At 34.5% G+C, this 22445-nt stretch overlaps 1 protein-coding gene across 4 annotated transcripts; it reads right to left on the reverse strand.

Moving 5' to 3' along the window:
• Positions 1–667: 667 nt before the first annotated feature.
• LOC133516022 (uncharacterized) lies at positions 668–19827 on the reverse strand. Of its 4 annotated transcripts, XM_061848719.1 has the most exons (12): positions 19540–19827; positions 19293–19445; positions 16812–17072; positions 15894–15926; positions 15476–15673; positions 13639–15024; positions 13413–13547; positions 9139–9324; positions 8102–8143; positions 3572–3631; positions 2180–2305; positions 668–1191 (listed from the first exon to the last, which is right to left on the reverse strand). In XM_061848719.1, the coding sequence occupies exons 6-12, from the start codon at positions 13784–13786 to the stop codon at positions 833–835; spliced, it is 1056 nt and encodes a 351-aa protein (XP_061704703.1). In that variant the 5' UTR covers positions 13787–15024; positions 15476–15673; positions 15894–15926; positions 16812–17072; positions 19293–19445; positions 19540–19827; the 3' UTR covers positions 668–832. The 4 variants fall into 4 exon arrangements, with proteins under 4 accessions (XP_061704703.1, XP_061704712.1, XP_061704695.1 ...); XM_061848728.1 differs by having other exon boundaries at positions 16872–17072; positions 19293–19827; XM_061848711.1 differs by having other exon boundaries at positions 16867–17072; positions 19293–19827.
• Between the last annotated feature and the right edge of the window lie 2618 nt (positions 19828–22445).

Consider the following 22445-nt stretch of genomic DNA (forward strand, 5'->3'; position numbering starts at 1 on the left):
ATGGTAGCAAAATTATTTCCACCTTGGACGTTAACACATGAATCCCTCATTACGCTCAGGATTATATTTTACGTACGTTCTTGATCTTGGTACGCTTGGGATTCGATTGTAGAACCATTCGCTTCGTTCAGGATTAAATGTACGCCGTCGCTGTAAATATGTCATTGTGCTCTCTTGTGACACAATCTATGTACAGTCAGCGTCAAATACTTTGTAGCGACCAAAGTAGCCAAATAGTTCGGTACACCATATATTTAGTATGGTGTACCGAACTATTTGGCCACTTTGACTGCTACAAAGTATTTGACGCTGACTGTACTATTAAAGGGATGTTGGTTTGCTCTCATTTCGCTCTTCTTATCGCAGAACCATACCTTTCCAGGCGCAACGAAAAGACAGTACGACGTAACGTTGTCTGTATATAAATACCAAGTACGTAGTACAGTCAAGGTATTAAATATCGACACGGACAAAGTGCCAAAAATTTGTATACACGCCTTTATTGGCCATACATTAAGGTAGTGTATACATATTTTTGGCACTTTGTCCGTGTCGATATTTAATACCTTGACTGTACCTAGAAGTAGAAACTTTAGGTAAGCATGCTCCAGCTGCTGCAGCTGCTGCTGCTTGCGTTTAGGCCTGTTTATAATATTAAAACAACTCCTTATTTGTATGCATAATAAAATATTTTCAAAATGAAGAATATATTTTAGGTACCTATTTTCAGAAAAGGTATTTACTTAAACTAAGCTAAATGGTATAAAAATCTAATTTTGTGTGTAACAGCCTACAAAGGCCTATTATGAAAACATTTTTAATTATTCTTACTTTAGGGAGAACGACACAGTGCATTTCTGGGATTTGTAAAACAAAACGCATTGTTTTCTGGCAGGGGTATTGGCAGGGGTGTGCTGTTTTCTAAAAATACCCTTAATGTCGATTTGAATAGGAACGCCGGCCATTTATCTATAGTTGCCGGAGTGGATGGCACTTTCGGTTTGATTGTATGGTGTAATTTCCATTTGTTGCTCGTAGTGGTGTTACTTCTATCTGTTATTTTTGTCGTTATAATAGCAGAGCTTGCAATTGGACTGCTTGTGTTGGCTGTTTTATTATTTTCATTATCTGCGATTTCTTTCAATCCAGACTTTTGCACCTGCTCCGAAACTTGTGACCTGCGTGGATTTTCTGAAATAATAGTACATTTTTGAAATGGCTAGAAAGAGACCAATTGATGGACAAGTACCAATACTTGATGAGTGATGACCAATATTTTATTTATTGTGAATTTTTCGCAGATATGTAAAACAACGTCATCTTGTGACTCGCACGTAATGAAATACTTTGCACACTAGTAATAAATATTCTTTTGCTTATTCCTACAACTCGGTTCAGTTTTAGAGAGCTTTTCACAACACATATTATTCTATAGGTAAAGCATGACCAGTAATATACTATCACGCGCCATATTGCGGAATTTTAATGGAACTAAGTGTTTCATACTAAACTGAACTGCCACATACATGAGAATAACAGCGCCTTCTTGAAAATGATAATATATTTCTGGTCGAGCTTTAGTTAGGTAGATATCGCAATTCGGATTATTCGGAGAGAGGGGTATGACGATACGGCTTAGGTATTTCTTCCCTTTACCTGTTAATTTATTGAGACCAACACTGTTACTGATACGGAAACATGTTTTGGAAGCTCAATACCCAAAAGCTACTACCATTAGATACCACAAATAACGTAATTAAATGTCCCGGTGCTGGACACTGTGCCAACAGTTGCAGCCATCAATCATAATTCCAAGCAATACTGGTGACAAACGGGCTGTCATCTATTGGAATTGAGGAGCGTCTTTTCAAAGGGTTTATTTCTCTATGAAAACTGTACAAAACTAGACCCAAACAAAAAGATACTCTTTAATTTAAGGTGTCAAACACTAGTACGTTCACTATGTTTACCTTGGTATCATTGTTTTTTAAACAGGATATTTTGGGGCCAATCAATAAAATACCGCATGCACAGTATATAAAACTAGATGGAGCAGTTTTACAAGAAAAATAAAGTTTGAAAATGATATACAGTACAGTACATATGAATAAAAGTAACAGGTAATAAATTAATATAAAAGTATTAAACATAACATGTACATTGTGAAATGTCGACTTACGGTAGTTACTTCTCTGCAAATGCGTATTAAAACGTCGGCGACTACCGGCAAATAACTGGCTGGTATTCCTTGTAGCTTTCCACGTTGAAGATGCTATTTTCTTAGTAGTTGTACTTGTTTTAATTTCTGTTGATACAATAATCAGAACTGGTCACAATTTAGGCTTAATCCTTTGACCGCCGCAAACGGCTGTGGATGTCATCGGAAAGTTGCCAAAGACGCCAACGACGGCCACATCCGGCAGCATCGCAAACGCAATAGGGACTTACGCGGGACTTCGTAACGTTCACTTTCGCTTAAATAATCGCGATCCTCGCAGTGCGTAGGTAATCTATCAGTCAGTCTGTCTTAGATGACAAGTTAATTTTATATAAAATAACTAAAACCATTTACTCAAATCTGCGAATGTTTAGGTCAGAAATATGAGAATCATGAGAATGGGACCTTGGCTCCACTCTAGAGCCACACCAGCCTCACGCATCGCTGTTTGCATCCGCCTGGGCCTAAAGGTATGCGATCCCCATGCTTATAGTAGATGCGCCCAGTCTGTGGACGCCTTAGGGCGGCATCCGCCGCGCCCTTTGCACCGCCTCCCTACCTGCAACTTTGGAGCCGTCAAGTCTCTCTGCCACCGACGGCAAGAGACCTGATTGCTGCACTCTTGTGCTTTGGAGCCTTGGTCCCCTTTAGCGTGGGACGCTACTTGCGGCGACACGCTAGGCCCGTCCCACGTTGAAGGATCGGCCCGGAAGCCCGGGACTGCCGCGGACCAGGCCCAGACACTAAAGCGCCGCAAATATGCGTTCCTAACGAACCAATACGAATTTGCGGCGCTTGCCATAAAATACACTGGGCCCATGGTCGACCGACACAAAACAATTCATAAAGAAAGTCTCGGGGCGCACAGGGCGGGCTCCTTATTTTGCCCAAAGATTAAGCCTGGCAGTGCAACCGGGCAACGCTGCCAGCATCCTAGCGGGTAGCTTTGCGGAGGTATTTTATATTTAGTTTTTATGTGTAAGTATTGTAAAATATTTACCTAGTTATATGTAAAAATTCTTATAAATATGTATAATTAAATACCTCCCTTTATATTAAAATTCGGTAATTTTTACGGTATGTATTTTTCATTATTATCATTTTATTTAAAAAAAAAAAAACAGAATGTAAAGTTTGATCAGTTGTCCACCCCTAGTTCCATAATAGAAACAGTGCACTGGTACATACAATGGATTCAGCCAGCAGAGTAAAAAAAAAACGTAGAATTAAAACATATGAATATCAATCTTGTTCTTGAGTAAATTCATCGATTCGAAAAAAAAAAACATGATTTAACAATTTTCGCTCGATATATAACTAGATATAAAACTAGAGGTAAATTTAAGGACCAACCTTTAGCTTTAGCCGTTACTTCACGATTTTCATCGTAATTATCACTTCTTCTATAGGGTCCTATAAAAAAGTAGGTATTACAACTATGAAACAACCAAGAAAATAATATTTCAGTGTTAAGCTGACGGTTTCTCAGAATATTTAATTTTGTGAATGGGTTATATTTTGAGACTATCAAAAATAATGTGCTGGTAACTACTGAGAATATTTTCTCTTCTCCCATATTTTACTACTGAGAAGAAAATAAACACTACATAGTTATATTTGAACATTTTTAGGCTGACTGCAAAAAAAATCAACCATATTCACTTTAATGGTAGTGGTAACAGCTGCCAAAGTATACAATACATAATAGTAATTACTATCATAAATGTGAAAAAGCGTTAACTATAGGTGTCCCACTCAACTCTGCCGGTTAGTAAAGAATTTGCATTGTGATTTTCTAGTAGTAAGTACCTGAAATTTGAAATCAGCTTCCTGCAGACAAGCCTTCAACTCGCTCATAGCTGGTCAGCCACGGACGAGTCGGTTGAGTTGAATATTAACTTCTTACTAACCGTCTCAGTTAAATGGTAGACCTATACTGGTTTTCCTGTCGTCCTAAGTCCAATAACGGTATATCTCAGAACAGAAATAAATAATTTTAAAATTTAGAAGATAAAGAATATAAGGTTGTACCCACATATACTGTAGGGTCATGTACAGGTACATGACGCTGATACTGATACTGCCCTGTTTTTAGGGTTCCGTAGCCAAATGGCAAAAAACGGAACCCTTATAGATTCGTCATGTCCGTCTGTCTGTCCGATTCTGTCACAGCCACTTTTTTCCGAAACTATAAGAGCTGTACTGTTCAAACTTAGTAAGTGGATGTATTCTATGAACCGCATTAAGATTTTCACACAAAAATAGAAAAAAAACAATAAATTTTGGGGGTTCCCCATACTTAGAACTGAAACTCAAAAAATCTTTTTTCATCAAACCCATACGTGTGGGGTATCTATGGATAGGTCTTCAAAAATGATATTGAGGTTTCTACTATCATTTTTTTCTAAAATGAATAGTTTGCGCGAGAGACACTTCCAAAGTGGTAAAATGTGTGTCCCCCCCCCCCCCCCCCCCCGTAACTTCTAAAATAACAGAATGAAAAATCTAAAAAAAATATATGATATACATTGCCATGTAAACTTCCACCGAAAATTGGTTTGAACGAGATCTAGTAAGTAGTTTTTTTTTAATACGTCATGAAATTAAAAAAAATTTTTTTTTTCAACATACCCATACATGTATCTATGGATAGGTCTTCAAAAATGATATTAAGGTTTCTAATATCATTTTTTTCTAAACTGAATAGTTTGCGCGAGAGAACCTCCCAAAGTGAAAAAAAAGTGTGTCCCCCCCCCCCCTGTAACTTCTAAAATAACAGAATGAAAAATCTAAAAAAAATATATGATATACATTACGATGCAAACTTCCAACGAAAATTGGTTTGAACGATATCTAGTGAGTAGTTTTTTTTAATACGTCATAAAATTAAAAAAAATTTTTTTTTCGTCAAACCCATACGTGTGGGGTATCTATGGATAGGTCTTCAAAAATGATATTCAGGTTCCTAATATAATTTTTTTCTAAAGTGAATAGTTTGCGCGAGAGACACTACCAAAGTGGTAAAATGTGTGTCCAAAGTGGTAAAATGTTGAACGAGATCTAGTAGTTTAAGTAGTTTTTTTAATACGTCATAAAGGAACCCTTCATGGGCGAGTCCGACTCGCACTTGGCCGCTTTTTAATTTACCGCAATGTAGGTCCCATAGTTATGATTTGTTTTCATAGGTTAACATAAAGTTACAGTTTGCTATTATAATATTATTTTTAAAGCAAAAATGTAACCCTGTTTTCGCCAAAAAAATTAAGGTAATTGGAAGGTATTTTATCAATTTTTTTTCAAATGAATCTTCGATTGTAAATCATTCCAGCCCCTCGTACAACATATGTTGAATTATTAATTAGGTATATCAAATTAAAAAAGAGGTTTAAAAGAGAAAATGAAAATTTGAACTGTTCCAGTCCCTAGTTTAGGAAATGATTATTTAAGCATGTTACCAGTTTTTGAATAAATACTAATAGTTACGTTGTAATCTTGAATAAAAAAAGCGGCCAAGTGCGAGTCGGACTCGCCCATGAAGGGTTCCTTTATGACGTATTAAAAAAAAACTACTTAAACTACTAGATCTCGTTCAACATTTTACCACTTTGGACACACATTTTACCACTTTGGTAGTGTCTCTCGCGCAAACTATTCACTTTAGAAAAAAATTATATTAGGAACCTAAATATCATTTTTGAAGACCTATCCATAGATACCCCACACGTATGGGTTTGACAAAAAAATTTTTTTTTTAATTTTATGACGTATTAAAAAAAACTACTCACTAGATCTCGTTCAAAACAATTTTCGTTAGAAGTTTGCATCGTAATGTATATCATATATTTTTTTTAGATTTTTCATTCTGTTATTTTAGAAGTTACAGGGGGGGGGGGACACACTTTTTTTTACTTTGGGAGGTTCTCTCGCGCAAACTATTCAGTTTAGAAAAAAATGATATTAGAAACCTTAATATCATTTTTGAAGACCTATCCATAGATACCCCACATGTATGGGTATGTTGAAAAAAAAAAAATTTTTTTAATTTCATGACGTATTTAAAAAAAACTACTTACTAGATCTCGTTCAAAACAATTTTCGTTAGAAGTTTGCATCGTAATGTATATCATATATTTTTTTTAGATTTTTCATTCTGTTATTTTAGAAGTTACAGGGGGGGGGGGACACACTTTTTTTTACTTTGGGAGGTTCTCTCGCGCAAACTATTCAGTTTAGAAAAAAATGATATTAGAAACCTTAATATCATTTTTGAAGACCTATCCATAGATACCCCACATGTATGGGTATGTTGAAAAAAAAAAAATTTTTTTAATTTCATGACGTATTTAAAAAAAACTACTTACTAGATCTCGTTCAAAACAATTTTCGTTAGAAGTTTGCATCGTAATGTATATCATATATTTTTTTTTAGATTTTTCATTCTGTTATTTTAGAAGTTACGGGGGGGGGGACACACATTTTACCACTTTGGAAGTGTCTCTCGCGCAAACTATTCATTTTAGAAAAAAATGATGTTAGAAACCTCAATATCATTTTTGAAGACCTATCCATAGATACCCCACACGTATGGGTTTGATGAAAAAAGATTTTTTGAGTTTCAGTTCTAAGTATGGGGAACCCCCAAAATTTATTGTTTTTTTTCTATTTTTGTGTGAAAATCTTAATGCGGTTCATAGAATACATCCACTTACTAAGTTTGAACAGTACAGCTCTTATAGTTTCGGAAAAAAGTGGCTGTGACAGAATCGGACAGACAGACGGACATGACGAATCTATAAGGGTTCCGTTTTTTGCCATTTGGCTACGGAACCCTAAAAAGGAAGCATTTTGCAAAATACGCTCGTCTGTAGAAATAAGGCCTCTTAAAACAAAATATTACTTACAATGAAATACTTTTAGTCTTAACAACTATTCCTATATTCTGATTAAGTACCTAAGTTTTTTATTATAATAATTGTATTATACTATTTTTCAACATACTTGCTGAAAACGGCGTTTTTATTCCACCTTCCACCTATTTTTGGCTCATAATCCTAGATATTAAACACGTGCTTTTTCATTATATTATCCGACTGAGTTCAGAAGGAACCGGATTGCTAATGATGTGTATGGGAACGGAGCCTTCTTACATTGGTCGAGTAGATTTTACAACGTGGACTGGCGGGAGCCGGCGCCCCGCCCGCCGCCGGGGCCCTTCGGCGAGCCGGCCGGGCCCTGCAGGCGGGCGGGGGGCGCCGGCCGGCCGCCGGCGGCGGGGCAAGGGGCGGCAGGCTGTATGACAGATGCAACACTGCATACTAACCAATTAAACAATTTAAATTTGATTAATATGTAAGTTTCTTTTTTCCTCGCAAGGGTGTTGAAAAACGTCGTATGAAACGCATGTGCTATGGTCATTACACACATCGGCTTTCTTATTGCGCGCTCGCTTGCAGCTAGCGCGCACAATATCGCCTCGTGTGTAATGATAATAACCAATTTAGCACACTTGTATCACAATGTACTATTATAATCTTAGTAGGATGCTAATGAAACTTATTTTCATCGATTAGTATGTTCTTATCTTGCAGATAATAAAAACGGTGTTCTGATAAAAATAAGTATTGATTATCTTTAAAACTGAGTTAATTAAAATAACGGTGTCTTTAAGAAAATACTCAATTTACGTCCAGGAATGCACCCTTGAAATTAACGGAGTTAAAAAAAAACACGGCGTAGTTGACTGAAAATTCTCATTGTTTAGATATAAATTATATTAAAAAACCATTTGTCACCTATTGCTTAAGATATAAATCATAATCCAAACTAACTATTAAGCAACGACGGACTGCAATATATTTTAGAATTAAATAATCACAAACATACCATAATAGTATGAGTATTCCGGAAAGTTACGTCGAAAAAATCCTGTAAACAAAATGATGATTAATTCTCTACATTTTCCAAGATCTGATAAGGAATTTTTATACGCTCTTTTGTCAATTTAGTTAGACAGTCTTTATGATTAAGTAACAATAATTCAATTCGACATAAAAGACGAGGAGTTGTTCTTTAGGGTTCTGTACCCAAAGGGTAAAACGGGACCCTATTACTAAGACTCCGTTGTCCGTCCGTCCGTCCGTCTGTTCGTTTGTCACCAGGCTGTATCTCATGAACTGTGATAGTTAGACAGTTGAAATTTTCACAGTTGCCGCTATAACTACAAATACTAACAGAATAAAATACAAATTTATGGGGGCTCCCATACAACAAACGTGATTTTTTTTGCCGGTTTTTGCGTAATGGTACGTAACCCTTCGTGCGCGAGTCCGACTAGTACTTGGCTAGTTTTTTAATATTAAGTAGTATTTTTTTAAGTATTACACTGATGCTAGTTTTAAGTTAGAAGTTATCGGTTGTCTATCAAATCAATGTCATGTTGGCACTCGCGTGATATGGATGTATACAATTTCTAACCAAACTAACTCTGCACCGAATCTACTACTACTAGTGTGTAAGTAACTAGGTAAGTTACGTAATAATGTTAACCGCGTTGCACAGTGTTACTGCAAGTTAACTGCGGTGTAGATGCACCTTAACAAACTACCGCTTTTGCCGTAGTAGACAGTGTTAGATCAACACAAGGCAATAGTGTGATTTTATTACACCCATCAACCCATCATGTCTATTTAGAAATAACAAAAATATATATACCTATATAGGTAGTCTGTTAAGCCATTTCCGTCAGTAGAAATTAACAAAATGTAGGTGCGAAGAGTTATTGTCCATAGAAAATTTAATTTTCGCACTTTTCTACTGACAAAGTTGTTTGACAGACTTTATGTACATACTTATAACTTATGACGGAGAAGATTACTTATTTAGCGGAGCATCGATCGTTCTTAGACTTCTTAGATGCTTACGGCGTGGATATGGGAGCATATTCGGATAAATGGGTGGTACTGGCTCAGGCATTATGTTATAGAATCGCCTGGAAGGGACCGGTGTTCCTGGTACCGGCCATCCCCACGGGTCGGGAGGTGCAGCGGTGTACACCAGGGCAGGATACTTCGGATGTCTCCTTGGTATCCCGGCCACTGTGTTAGGACCTGTGAAAAATTATGCATTCATTTATAAGTTTACCGGGTGGGAACTGTAACACTAGCAAATAATTAAAACATATGTATGATTACATATATATATATATATATATATATATATATATATATATATATATATATATATATATGCATGTTTTTTTATTATATATGTGGATAATAGTGTTTCTACAGTTGATATTGCTGATTAAATAAAATAAATAATGTACTCCTCAAACGAAAAAGCTTTGGCTTAACAACTTTGAAAAATTATGAGTTCTTTAGATTTCCTGTTTTCCATACAAAATAAGTATTGTTTTCAATATATGCTAACATCATTGTGATTGATGTTACTTGTCGCGCTTTAAAAATATTTTATTATTATATTTGTAAATTATGTATTTTTAGGGTTCCGTAGCCAAATGGCAAAAAACGGAACCCTTATAGATTCGTCATGTCCGTCTGTCTGTCCGATTCTGTCACAGCCACTTTTTTCCGAAACTATAAGAGCTGTACTGTTCAAACTTAGTAAGTGGATGTATTCTATGAACCGCATTAAGATTTTCACACAAAAATAGAAAAAAAACAATAAATTTTGGGGGTTCCCCATACTTAGAACTGAAACTCAAAAAATCTTTTTTCATCAAACCCATACGTGTGGGGTATCTATGGATAGGTCTTCAAAAATGATATTGAGGTTTCTAACATCATTTTTTTCTAAAATGAATAGTTTGCGCGAGAGACACTTCCAAAGTGGTAAAATGTGTGTCCCCCCCCCCCCCCCGTAACTTCTAAAATAACAGAATGAAAAATCTAAAAAAAATATATGATATACATTGCCATGTAAACTTCCACCGAAAATTGGTTTGAACGAGATCTAGTAAGTAGTTTTTTTTAAATACGTCATGAAATTAAAAAAAAATTTTTTTTTTCAACATACCCATACATGTGGGGTATCTATGGATAGGTCTTCAAAAATGATATTAAGGTTTCTAATATCATTTTTTTCTAAACTGAATAGATTGCGCGAGAGAACCTCCCAAAGTAAAAAAAAGTGTGTCCCCCCCCCTGTAACTTCTAAAATAACAGAATGAAAAATCTAAAAAAAATATATGATATACATTACGATGCAAACTTCTAACGAAAATTGTTTTGAACGAGATCTAGTAAGTAGTTTTTTTTAAATACGTCATGAAATTAAAAAAATTTTTTTTTTTCAACATACCCATACATGTGGGGTATCTATGGATAGGTCTTCAAAAATGATATTAAGGTTTCTAATATCATTTTTTTTCTAAACTGAATAGTTTGCGCGAGAGAACCTCCCAAAGTAAAAAAAAGTGTGTCCCCCCCCCCTGTAACTTCTAAAATAACAGAATGAAAAATCTAAAAAAAATATATGATATACATTACGATGCAAACTTCTAACGAAAATTGTTTTGAACGAGATCTAGTGAGTAGTTTTTTTTAATACGTCATAAAATTAAAAAAAAAAAATTTTTTGTCAAACCCATACGTGTGGGGTATCTATGGATAGGTCTTCAAAAATGATATTTAGGTTCCTAATATTATTTTTTTCTAAAGTGAATAGTTTGCGCGAGAGACACTACCAAAGTGGTAAAATGTGTGTCCAAAGTGGTAAAATGTTGAACGAGATCTAGTAGTTTAAGTAGTTTTTTTTTAATACGTCATAAAGGAACCCTTCATGGGCGAGTCCGACTCGCACTTGGCCGCTTTTTTTAAATAATCTAATTTTAACTTATAAATAATAAATTTGGCCTAGATCGAAGTCGCTCGGTAATAGGGTGCCCAGAAGGCTGGCCGCATTGCCCCGCTGGATGGCAATTAGGGCTTGCAATCCGGAACTCCGGATAACCGTTTTATCCTGATAGGGTAAAGGCACCAGTAGTCAGCCTTTTTACGAAATTTCTATGTTCAAGAACGTCTCATTTACCCACTAATTGACCAATAAGAATTATGAATGTTTTAACTCTCCAATAATTTAATAAAATTTAATTTTTATAAATAATAAATCGTAATTTAATTAAGCTTTTGGAAATATTTCATTAAATATAATGAAAGGGCATTTTTGCCAGTAATCAGCCCCCTGTCTACCAATACACAGCCTTTAAGTACCCAGTGTCCTGCCATCCCATTTTAACGGCTGACTATTGGGTTCTGAGTTCCGTGATTTCAGTGTAATCAAGTAATTAAAGCTTGTATGTATAATATCATCTCCAATTTTTTTTAACGTCGCAACTCAATACAATCATTCATAATAACAAAACTCTAACCTAACCTTGCACATGATCTTCATAGGATATTTTACGTTTATTTTACGTGCGTCGACGTCGCGCATAAGTAATGTATGAATTACATCAGGGATCGGAACCGGTTTTTTGCAAAAACATCGAAATAACCATATATTTCGGTTTATTTTATACTCAAAATGTAGGACTCAGTTGTGTTTTTAGTTAACGACTTCGTATTATTAGATTGCCCGATTAGGAATGAAATAATTAACAAAGAACGAAAAAATACCATTTTCGTTCCTATACAAAAAATACCGGTTTCCGATCCCTGCATTACATACCATAATAATAACTTACTTAGACAAAAAATCGAATCCAAATAAAACGTTGTCATAAAGATTATTTCCCGAAAGGTTGATTTACACAGTAAAGCATCGGCAAAAAGTTATTTACAAGTGAATTTCGGAAAAAAACATCGGTGAAAAGGTAGGACCCCTAAAAATATCTTAACACTTGCTGTTACGCAGACAGAAAATTTGGTTACATTACACTTTTCATAAATTTCGTGTGAGTTTTATTAAATAAAAAGTAAATAAGTATTCGAATTATTCGTTTTATCCGGATATCCGGATAGTAAAATAACAAGTATTCGAAATATACATATACCGGATACAAAAATGGGCGGATAACTGCAAGCCCTAATGGCAATGCTGATCCGCTGAGCAAAATATTGGCCAGCCCTCTGGTCTCCAGACGCCTCTATAAGGCGCTTTGACAGTTGCGCTTTTTTAAATTGTATATCAACTTAAAGTACATTTAAATGCTGCAGTACGATACCACCTTATAACCAAAATAAAAAATAATAATTTAACTTATTTTTATGCACCGTGATTTTACCGAATTCCGTTAACTTCGGGGTATGAGTATGTACCTAAGGAAGGTAAATGGCATAGTTAATAAAAAAAGGTTTTATTTATTTTTATGAAAAGTAATTTAATGTTGCATATAGCGTTGTTGTAACTCGGACATTATATTTAACTCAACCAAACAATTGATAACTGTGACATATCAATATAATTTCGAACATCGATCGTCCGCTAACGTAACGTACGTGTAGCGTAATCTTACGTTTAGTAGAAATAAATGTACTAAATACTAATCAATATGCAAACAGGTCCTAAGACACGCTCCTAGGGGCCTTATTAGATAAAAATAAATAATTGGTTACCTCCGAAATACAGTTAATTAGAATACCGGTGTCTTTGAGAAAGTTACTTAATTTAAACTCAGGAATGCAGCCTTGAAATTAACGGAAATAAAACACGGTGTATGTATATTATTTTAAAGTAACAAAGTAGTCATTATGAGTACGGTACTGAGACGGTAACATGGTTGTATATTTGCATGCTCCATAAAAAGCCAAGGATTGAGGCCTATTCAGTGCTTATCATTTTTTACTAGCTAGTGCAAGTTAAATGTTTAAAACGCATTACGAATATTAACATTTCAAGACTGTTTGTAACTGTAAAAACCTGCAGCAAAAAGTAGAATGACCCAATAATTACATTATAGTATTTATAGTAATATTATAAGCGCGAAAATATTAATTAATTTATTTTAGTCTGTCTGTTACTGCTTCACGCTTAAACCACTGAGCCGATTTACTCGTAGTTTAGATGAAATTTGTCATGGAGATAGTTTAGAGTCCCGGAAAAGAACATACCTAACCTACTTAATTTTTATCATGGTAATCACCATTCTACGCAGACGAAGTCGCGTTGCGGGCAGTAGCAAGTATACAGAGTATACTAGGTAGGTATAATATAAATGCTTAATTGTTAAACTCACTTGAAATCAGCATTTCGGTTTTTTGTTTATCTGTGGAGAAAAACGATTCGGCGGTAGTCGCGCAGGTCGACTGCTCTACAGTGACGGTGTCCGTCGCAGCTCCTCCAGAACGCTCTCGCAGCAGTTTAAGATACTCTGCAAAGGTTGTCATCAGATAACACAATCTTAGTATCCTCAAGTAAGATGGATGTAGTTGGGTTCAGGTTTAAGTAGATCTGTTACGTACCTGACTTCAGGATTTCTACTAAAAGCAAAGCCTGATTTAATCTGTCGTCGTCCGTCTCCAAGGGAACATCATTGGTTGCGACATCGAGTAATCCTGGTTGAATCGCTACGAAACACAGTATAAGTCCAGATAAAATTATGTACATCATAACTAAAACACTGTATGGGTATCACATAGAACACACACACAGAAGTGAAATTGACTTCCCACTTGGCGCATGAATTTTATGTGCAGCCATGCTCGTAATCTGTAACGGAAACTGTTAACAAATAAAATTGATAAGAAAGAGGTAAGATGCAAAACGTGATCGAAATTACTTAACCATATAAAAAGGTGTTAAGTTTATAGTTTTCGCTTACCCAAAGGTTAGTCTCCTCTACCACGCTTGACAATCGTCATCAGTGTCATCACGTATTGGCAATCCAAGAATAAGTATATCTACAAGAATTACATCGTCGAACAAGGGCGTTTTTTTTCTAGCTACTTTTGTTAATTGCCTCGTCACAAAAAGCAAGTTTTGGCTGATAGGACGACTACGTCATAGATCAGTCATACGAAATGGCGGGTTATTCCCACTAGTTACCACCAAGTTGTTACTAGTGGTAAATACTGTTTTTATTAGTATTGTACGCTAACCAAATTTTGGGGGTAACTACTGGGAAAAAAAATCCCTCCTTTTACCAGTGGTAACTACTAGGAAAAAATTCCACTAGTTACCACCAACTTGGTTTGATTTTTTCCCAGTAGTTACCACTGGTAAAAGATGGGAAAAAATTCCCAGTAGTAACTACTGGTAACAACTTGGTGATAACTATTGGGAATAACCCGAAAAAATATGTAGGTACTATATTATTTAGTTATCTACAACTTGCTACAACATACATAGTATATTTGAAATGTTTTTGCGTTTTCTAGCATTAGAAAATAGAAAAAGTTCTGCAGAAGTAAGCATGAGGTTTATAAGTTGGTAACTTTATGCGGTCATCTTTTTAAATAGGTAGCTTCATAAATTAGTGCAACTAGGAAACAAATAAAATTATTATTATTGAATACTGTTTTTCGTTTTTTAAGTACCTAGTCACACTACTGCATATATAAAAATTTATATAAACTGAAATAGGTAAATAAAAGACAATTTTTTTAAATAATAACTTAGGTACGTAGGTAGGTATCTATGACATTGAGGATAGAAAGCGCCGAGTTGTACATTTTCTCTGCAACCTACAAATTATTCTGTGCTTGTGCTGACTACAGCTACGGTTTTTCTCATTTTGGTGTTTGGAGTAATATTTATCAGTTTGAATTCTTTTAAAAGTTCTGAAGCTACCTCTGCTTCTACTGGATCGGTATTTTGGATGTACGGGGAAGTCTTTTTTTGGAATGGAGCTGAAATATAATGGTATCTATTCAAGCATTTAGAAAAACGATAAGCGGCCTAGTAAGTAAAGTCTTCGCGATTCGGAATGAGTTTTTCTGATTTTATTATGTCTCCACTTTCTATCAATTTATTCCTCGAGCATTTCGCGCTCGTATCGAGCAGCAGGATAATTATTAATGTTAACGGCAAAGAATTTAATCATTCACAATTAAAAATGAAATAATGAGTACCTAACATTTAATATCACTTTTTTGAAAATGCTAGAAAGTCGATTTACTTACTTATTATAATTATGGGTACTAGCTTAACTTATGAAAAACAGTGACAAACCAAATCTTGACTTCCTGGCATTATAATTAGCAATATATGTCTTAGGTAACAATCGCATTGAAATCCACGCTTGTTTTTTTTGCCACTGTCGCGGAATAAAAAACAGTACATCTGCAGTTATAGTCTTACCCTTCTTAGAAGGTCGTTGCCGCAATGTATGGCCATTAGAGGTGCGTAGAGAATTCCAAGTGGCTTTACTAGAGGATGTTGAAGGTGTGCGTTTAATACTCTTAGTACTTTTTGTAGGTCTCTCTGTTGTTGCCGTCTTTTGAGCGATAGTAGATCTAGTAGTTCTTAGTGTTGTCGGATGGTCTGCTCTTCTATTAGCTATCGAGAACATTTAATAGTAAGACATGGATGGTATTTAACATTTTTTTCTTATATTTATAAGTACCAAGGTTTAAAGGTTATACCCAGAGTATATAATTATATTAATGATTGTTATATTATTAATTTTTATTTCATATTTTTTTCGTAAATAATTGACATGTAATTTATAAAATTATAGAATAAATGATTATGATTATGATTAAAGTAAGGAACTTACGTGGAAATTTAGGAAATCGAAGAGGATGTACATCTGAAAAATATTTGGTAAAGATAAAGTAAAATAGGCCATGGGTAAAGTTTGGATAATGGATTTGACAAATCTATGACACGAACTATTTATTTACTTAATTTCAATTGCTTACATGTAGGTATGTACAGTCACGTCTGAAAATACCGATACGGACAATGTACCAAAAATATGTATACACCACCTTAGTATATGGGCAATAAGCTCGTGTATATTGTACATATGTCAGGTGTCAGGTAACAATAAAATTGTCTCAACACATGAATTTAACATGATACCCATATCGGGTGTGGCAATGGCAATGACAAATGCTTCTTATAAATAAATACATTTTTATCTATAACAATTATTCCTAATTAATTTAAATAATTACAAATCAGGTTTTCCTTGAAGGCAAATAAATAAAATTGTATTTATTTGTCTTGCATAAACTTTTCTACTGTATAACAGCATTTTTGTGTTAGGAACGACTTTAAGTGTTTCATGAATGTACTTTCATTTTCGGTCGCTTTAATGTGGAGTTGTAAACTATACTTTTTAATACTTAAGTACTGTAAATTAACACTACAACATAAAGTTACAACTACAACATAAAATGCTTTGAGTTCCTTGGAGAAACGGGTGGTTATTGGCATGTTATTGGCCGATGTTTAATTGACTTATCGACACGGAATATACAGTAATAAAATAATAACTTATAATGTTTTGTTCTTGTTGTGTGTTTAGTATTTTATTACTTTTTCATACTTTCTGGTGTCTCTTCTTACACTATGTATATTACTCACTGATATTAACATTACATTTTCTATTCCAGGTAGGAATTCAACTTTTTACTTTAAGTTATTATTAATTTCATTAAAATTGCAATGCAAGTTGCTATAAACTGACCGTAAAAAAAAGAATCGGAAAAGAAACGTCTCCAAGGCCTTAGTGGTGGACGTACTGGACCTGGCTGTTGTCGTGATGGATTAGGTGCATCGTACAACGGCATCGTGTAGCTGTAAACACTCGTGGTGCCGTGGTCTGCCCACCGCAACGGATACATGGGCGCGGCGTGAACCATCGGGGGGTGCCATTCCTGCCATGCCGCCTCGTCTTTATTGGGTGTGGGAACTCTGTTCTCCTCATGAGGTACTAATGGTACTATGGCTGCAGAAACAATGTGTATTTTGGACAACTATAGATCAATAGAATTATTGTTATTGACATTTTAGATTTGTGGTGTATTTAATTTCATATATTTCTATACCTATGTAATATAATAGTTACAAACACTCATTAGAAACTGAACCACATGCACGGCGGCATTATAAGACTAAGTCCGACAGTGAGCTCAATAAGGATTGCGTTGAGGGTACTTAGACAACGATATATATAATATATAAATACTTAAACACATAGAAAACACCCATGTCTCAGGAACAAATATATCGTGCTTATCACATAAATAAATGCCCTTACCAGGGAGCCTAGGAGCTTACGGCACTGGAGGCATTGGGCATTATTTATTATATGACTTCAGTTACAGTTTCAATAAATGGGCCGTGGACCCAAATAACCCGACAGATATTAAAGGTGTAGTATATTTCACCGTATTTAGAGACAAGTGTCATACAAAGTTTTCAAAAATCGGACTTGTTTTAGAAATAATGATCAGACTACTTACTGACAATTCTTGTAAAAAGTAGTTTCTGTAATATTTAACTCAGTGAAAACGCCATTTTGTCTGCGACGCTGCCCCTATGTGACTTGGTGAAATACCTATATACTCACAGACATCAACATTTTAAAGGAAACTCGCAAAATGTAGGTATCTGTTAATAAGTAAATAAAAAACTCTTTTTAATTTTCACCAAGAGATGAAAAGAAATAACGTTACGTCAATAGAAAACATACACACACACACAATATTTTTGTCAAATATGACCAAATGTCATAATAGTTATTTGTACAACAAGAGAGCAAAATTTGATATTGCTTCGAGTGCTTATTTTGAGTCCCTCGCTACGCTCGTGAATCTAATTTATAATCTTGAGCGTAGTAAGGTACTCAAAGGCGCACGAGATGTAAATAACTTTGATCTCGTGTAGTACTTACACAAAAATTTTCACGTCGGCAGTGAGAACATATTTGGAAGGCAAAAATACAACCTGAAATAATTTTATCCGTCTTCATCACTATTTCACTCATGTTTTCTGAAGGTATTCTAACAATTAAGTTAATTACCGCAATAAAACAAAACGAAAAAAAGTTCAATAACATAATACGAAAGTAATGAAATAACGAACATCAATTGACAGTTCCATCGACAACTTTTTTTTGTAAAAAAAAAAACTTTGTATGATCAGGTCCGAATTGAAAGAAAAACTGACATTTTCTCACGCCAGGTGGCGCATTGTGAACAGTACCCAGCGTTGACATAAGAACTGTCAAATCGCATATATTTTTGTGTCGTGTTTCCAAAACTTTCCCATTTTTATCTAGAATGCCTCAATGTTGTGCACCGAATTGTAAAAACAGAGGAGCTCATTTATTTCCTAAAGACCCTATACGCAGGAAACGTTGGGAAAATGCTTTAAAAATAAAAAAAACTTTAGGGCAAGTGATACAAGCCGCTTATGTAAGCTACATTTTAAACAAGATGATTATTTTGGAAAAAGTAAATACACAGGTAAGGAAACTCATAAATAAAAAATGTACACTGTGTGCTAAAGGCCAAACCTTTAAATATTTCTACAAAACGGACACTCTTATTTGTCAACTATAGTAGTGATCATTTCAAAAGTAAAATTATTTGCTTTGCGTAACAGTTGTTTTGATTGTATTATAAAATACGTAAAATATGATGTATTTATTAAATTTTAAACATTTATTAATTATTACGAATGAAGACTTGTATAGGGTGTTTTGGAACAATGCGGTCTGACTTATTTCGGTGGTCTATTATAAACCGTCAATATACTGTTGAATTACGTATGAACTTTTTTGTCTCTTTCTTCTTGCTAATGACGTGAAAGGGACAAAGACAATATAATCCAAATATTTCGAACTTGTATTATTATTGCACGTTGAAATGACATTCGAATATAAAGGTCACTTGAATGTTATTTTGCCTCACTCAGTGAGCAAAATGCGTTTTTGCTCACTATTTTTAAGCAGCAAATTACCCTTGTACGAGCTGCTGACGTGAAAAATATTTTTGATATAATCTATCGTGTTGTTCGAGCCCACGGTGTATAAGTAAATTACCATTAGTTGGCTAATAAATGGTAATCCTAAATAACCAATACTATATTTAATTTAATTTTGTTATAGGTACTTATAGATTATATTGTAGTTTAAAGTGTATATAGATTATATTGTACTAACGTGTAGTTGTAGATAAAGTGGCAATGGTTGGATTTAGCGTCGATCCAGACATTTCATTTTCCAGACCAGTAGCCGCTGCGCAAGTGGATTGTTCGACAATCGCGGTAACATTCTCGGCTACTTCATAATTTTGTCGTAATTGTTTAAGGTAATCTAGGAAAGAATTTAATTAGGTAATTCTGTAATATTTATCGTAACCAGGAAACTAAGTATACTTATACGTTATATAATTGACTCGTATACGTACCTGTTTTCAGCATGTCTATTAGAAGCATTGCTTGGCTCAACTCGTCCTCGTCGGAGTTTATGAGAACGACCTGATTAGCGGTAGTTACATCATATGGTAATCTTTCTTGAGAAAACACTACTAAATAAAAGCAAATAATAAAAAAAGCAAAAATCATAACTGGAACATTTCTGTCCGTGTATGCTATAAATGTGGCGCACTTTGCCTATCGAATCTATGATTTTTTATTTTATGTGCGTAAACCATATACTTAAAGTAGATTGATAAAGCAGCCGTCAATCCTAGTGTTTAATACACACACAAACATAGGTTTACTTATACAATTTGAAACTCAAGCGACACCTCTGGAGTTGCAAGCGCCAACGTCGGTGCAAGCGGCTTCAACGACATTAAGGCGGGCCTTATGTTTGTTTACCATTGTCGTGTTACTTATACTTAGTCTGTGCGGAAAGAGAAAAGTCGTGGAATGTACGGGGCTCAATACATTCCGCGACTCCTCTCTTTCCGAAGAGACTATGTCGTGGCCAGATCATAGATTTAAACCATTTCGTGAAATGCCATTTTACTTCATAATACGGTTTGACCGTCTCATGATGTTGCCAAACAATCATTTCATAAAATGATCAATTCTAAGATCTGGTGACGACATATAAATTACAATGAGTTGTGGTATGGTTTAAGTATTAGGTACGTAGAATAATTAATTATAATTTAAAAAATCCCGTATGAAACAACTAGCTTCGTCTGCGTGGGATGCTGATAATGATTGATAAAAACGATACTAGACTCCGTCATAATCATAACTTTGCACCGCATTGAAAAGAACAACTTGAGGAAGTGTCATATTTTCATAGAGATTTGACATTGTTACCTTCATATAGCTGGGAAGCCGCCGATGCTAAATGTGTAGATACTCGAGCATCGTAGAGACCTATTGGAATGGAAAGATTAGATGATAGGTTGATAGGAAGAAAAAAAGGTTAAGTATATAAAGTTTTCTTTTCCAGCGAGCAGGAGAGCGTTACCAAAGTTTTTTTTAAATTACGGAGGGTTAAATAAATCGTTAAGTAGATTGTGGATTTGGTAATTTTGGTACAAATTAATGCAATATTTTTTCTATAACTTAAGCTAAAAATTATTTGTATTAAATTGATGATCATAAGTTCGACACCGATTTTCACATTGTAACCGCCAGATTAAAAAAATGCGTACAGTTATCAGATTTAGTCATAGCACAATTATTGCATTAATTTGGACTAAAATGACCAAATCCACAATCTGCTTAAAGATTTGTTGAACTCCCCTACCAACCAACGGATCAACATAGACGGCTAAAGTGGAGTGCTTACAGTAGACTCCACGGTGTAGCAAGATATCACTCGTATCTTAATCTGAAGCGCTCGAGTAACTACAAAAATTCCCTGCTTGGGTTCCCCAACCAATAATGAAATAAAAATTCAACACTACGAGAGTGATAATAGAAGACAAAAATTTGAAATTACCTAAGTACAAATTCAAAATAATTTTTAAGAATGGACATGATCTAACCGGTACCATGATAAATTTTGATCAATGGTTTTATCATAATCAATATATGCGCTTATGAAACAGAAAACTATATTGTTCAAACTATAGGGAATGGAGCACGACACGACGATCTCATGCGAAAAATAATAGAGTGTAGGATTGAAATCCATCGCGGAAAGAGACTCTCTAAGAGTAGTTACATGGATCAAATAAAGAATTGGCTAGACGTGGGCATTTCTCAGAGGTGACGTTCGGTGCCTGACTTCGGTGCCGATTTTTTTTTTTTACTTTATAGACATGTGATGTTAAAATTAACAATTAGGCTTAAATTTAAAAAATATTGGTAGTGAAGGCCTCCTTATAGACGTAAAGGTTCGCGAGATATTTGAGTTTTTCAAAACACTGAAATCAAACACACTCACCGAAATCAATATTGATAAAAAGGGTGCCACTGAATTCAACACTTACCAAGATTGTAATAAAACAATATTATTTTAGCACTAAAATAGTTTTATTATCAATTTAAAGACATCATAATGAAGAAGAACGTGATTCAGTTGCTTCAAACAAAACATTATTAAAAGTCGCCCCGGTGGACCTTGCCGTTTTTACTCGCTCCTTAAAATGTATCAATACAAAACTACTTCTGCTAACTCGATAATTAACTTGTTACTGTATCTATAAACCTGTGTTGTAACCGTAGCTGTGTTAATCTTAGTTTTATATCGTTTATATTGTTACCTAGCGCTATATATTGTAGATTTATCAGTAGGTAATCTAGTAATCTGTGGACGATGTTGTTGGTCTCACACTTCATTATTCTTTGTATTTTATTTTTGTGTCGAAACCTGTGTGTTACTGTTTTTTGTCCCGAATAAAAAAAAAAGAAGATATTATTATGTTATTATTGTGATTCATCATAAAACAAAGTTATGCTCTGCTAAAAACTATGGATTTATGATTATAAGAGTAAATGGCTTCAAAAACTAAAAGTCAAATCAAAATCAAGATGGAACGGTAAAAGAATCATTATTTTAAATAAGCAGTTAAAATCAATAACAAATTAAAGTTTAAATCTCAAAAAATAAACTAATTAGATCTTTAAAAAGCAAGGCAAAATTGGCCTGCTCGCAAGCAAACACATGACAATCAACAACAAAATTAAATAAAATTTAGGAAGAAAATAATAGTTATGCTTTAACCTTTAACATAAAATTGAAAAGAAAAAACTGCGTAATATCCTGCTCAAACTTAATTTTAACTATGTAATGTCTATATCTCTATTAATATAATATTCAGTCGGTTTCTCTGACAATGTGCAGACACATCACAAATATCACAATACTCATTAAATTCTAAAGTTATCTTAAACAAAATAC

Source organism: Cydia pomonella, chromosome 1, assembly GCF_033807575.1.
Source record: "Cydia pomonella isolate Wapato2018A chromosome 1, ilCydPomo1, whole genome shotgun sequence".
Taxonomy (NCBI): domain Eukaryota; kingdom Metazoa; phylum Arthropoda; class Insecta; order Lepidoptera; family Tortricidae; genus Cydia; species Cydia pomonella.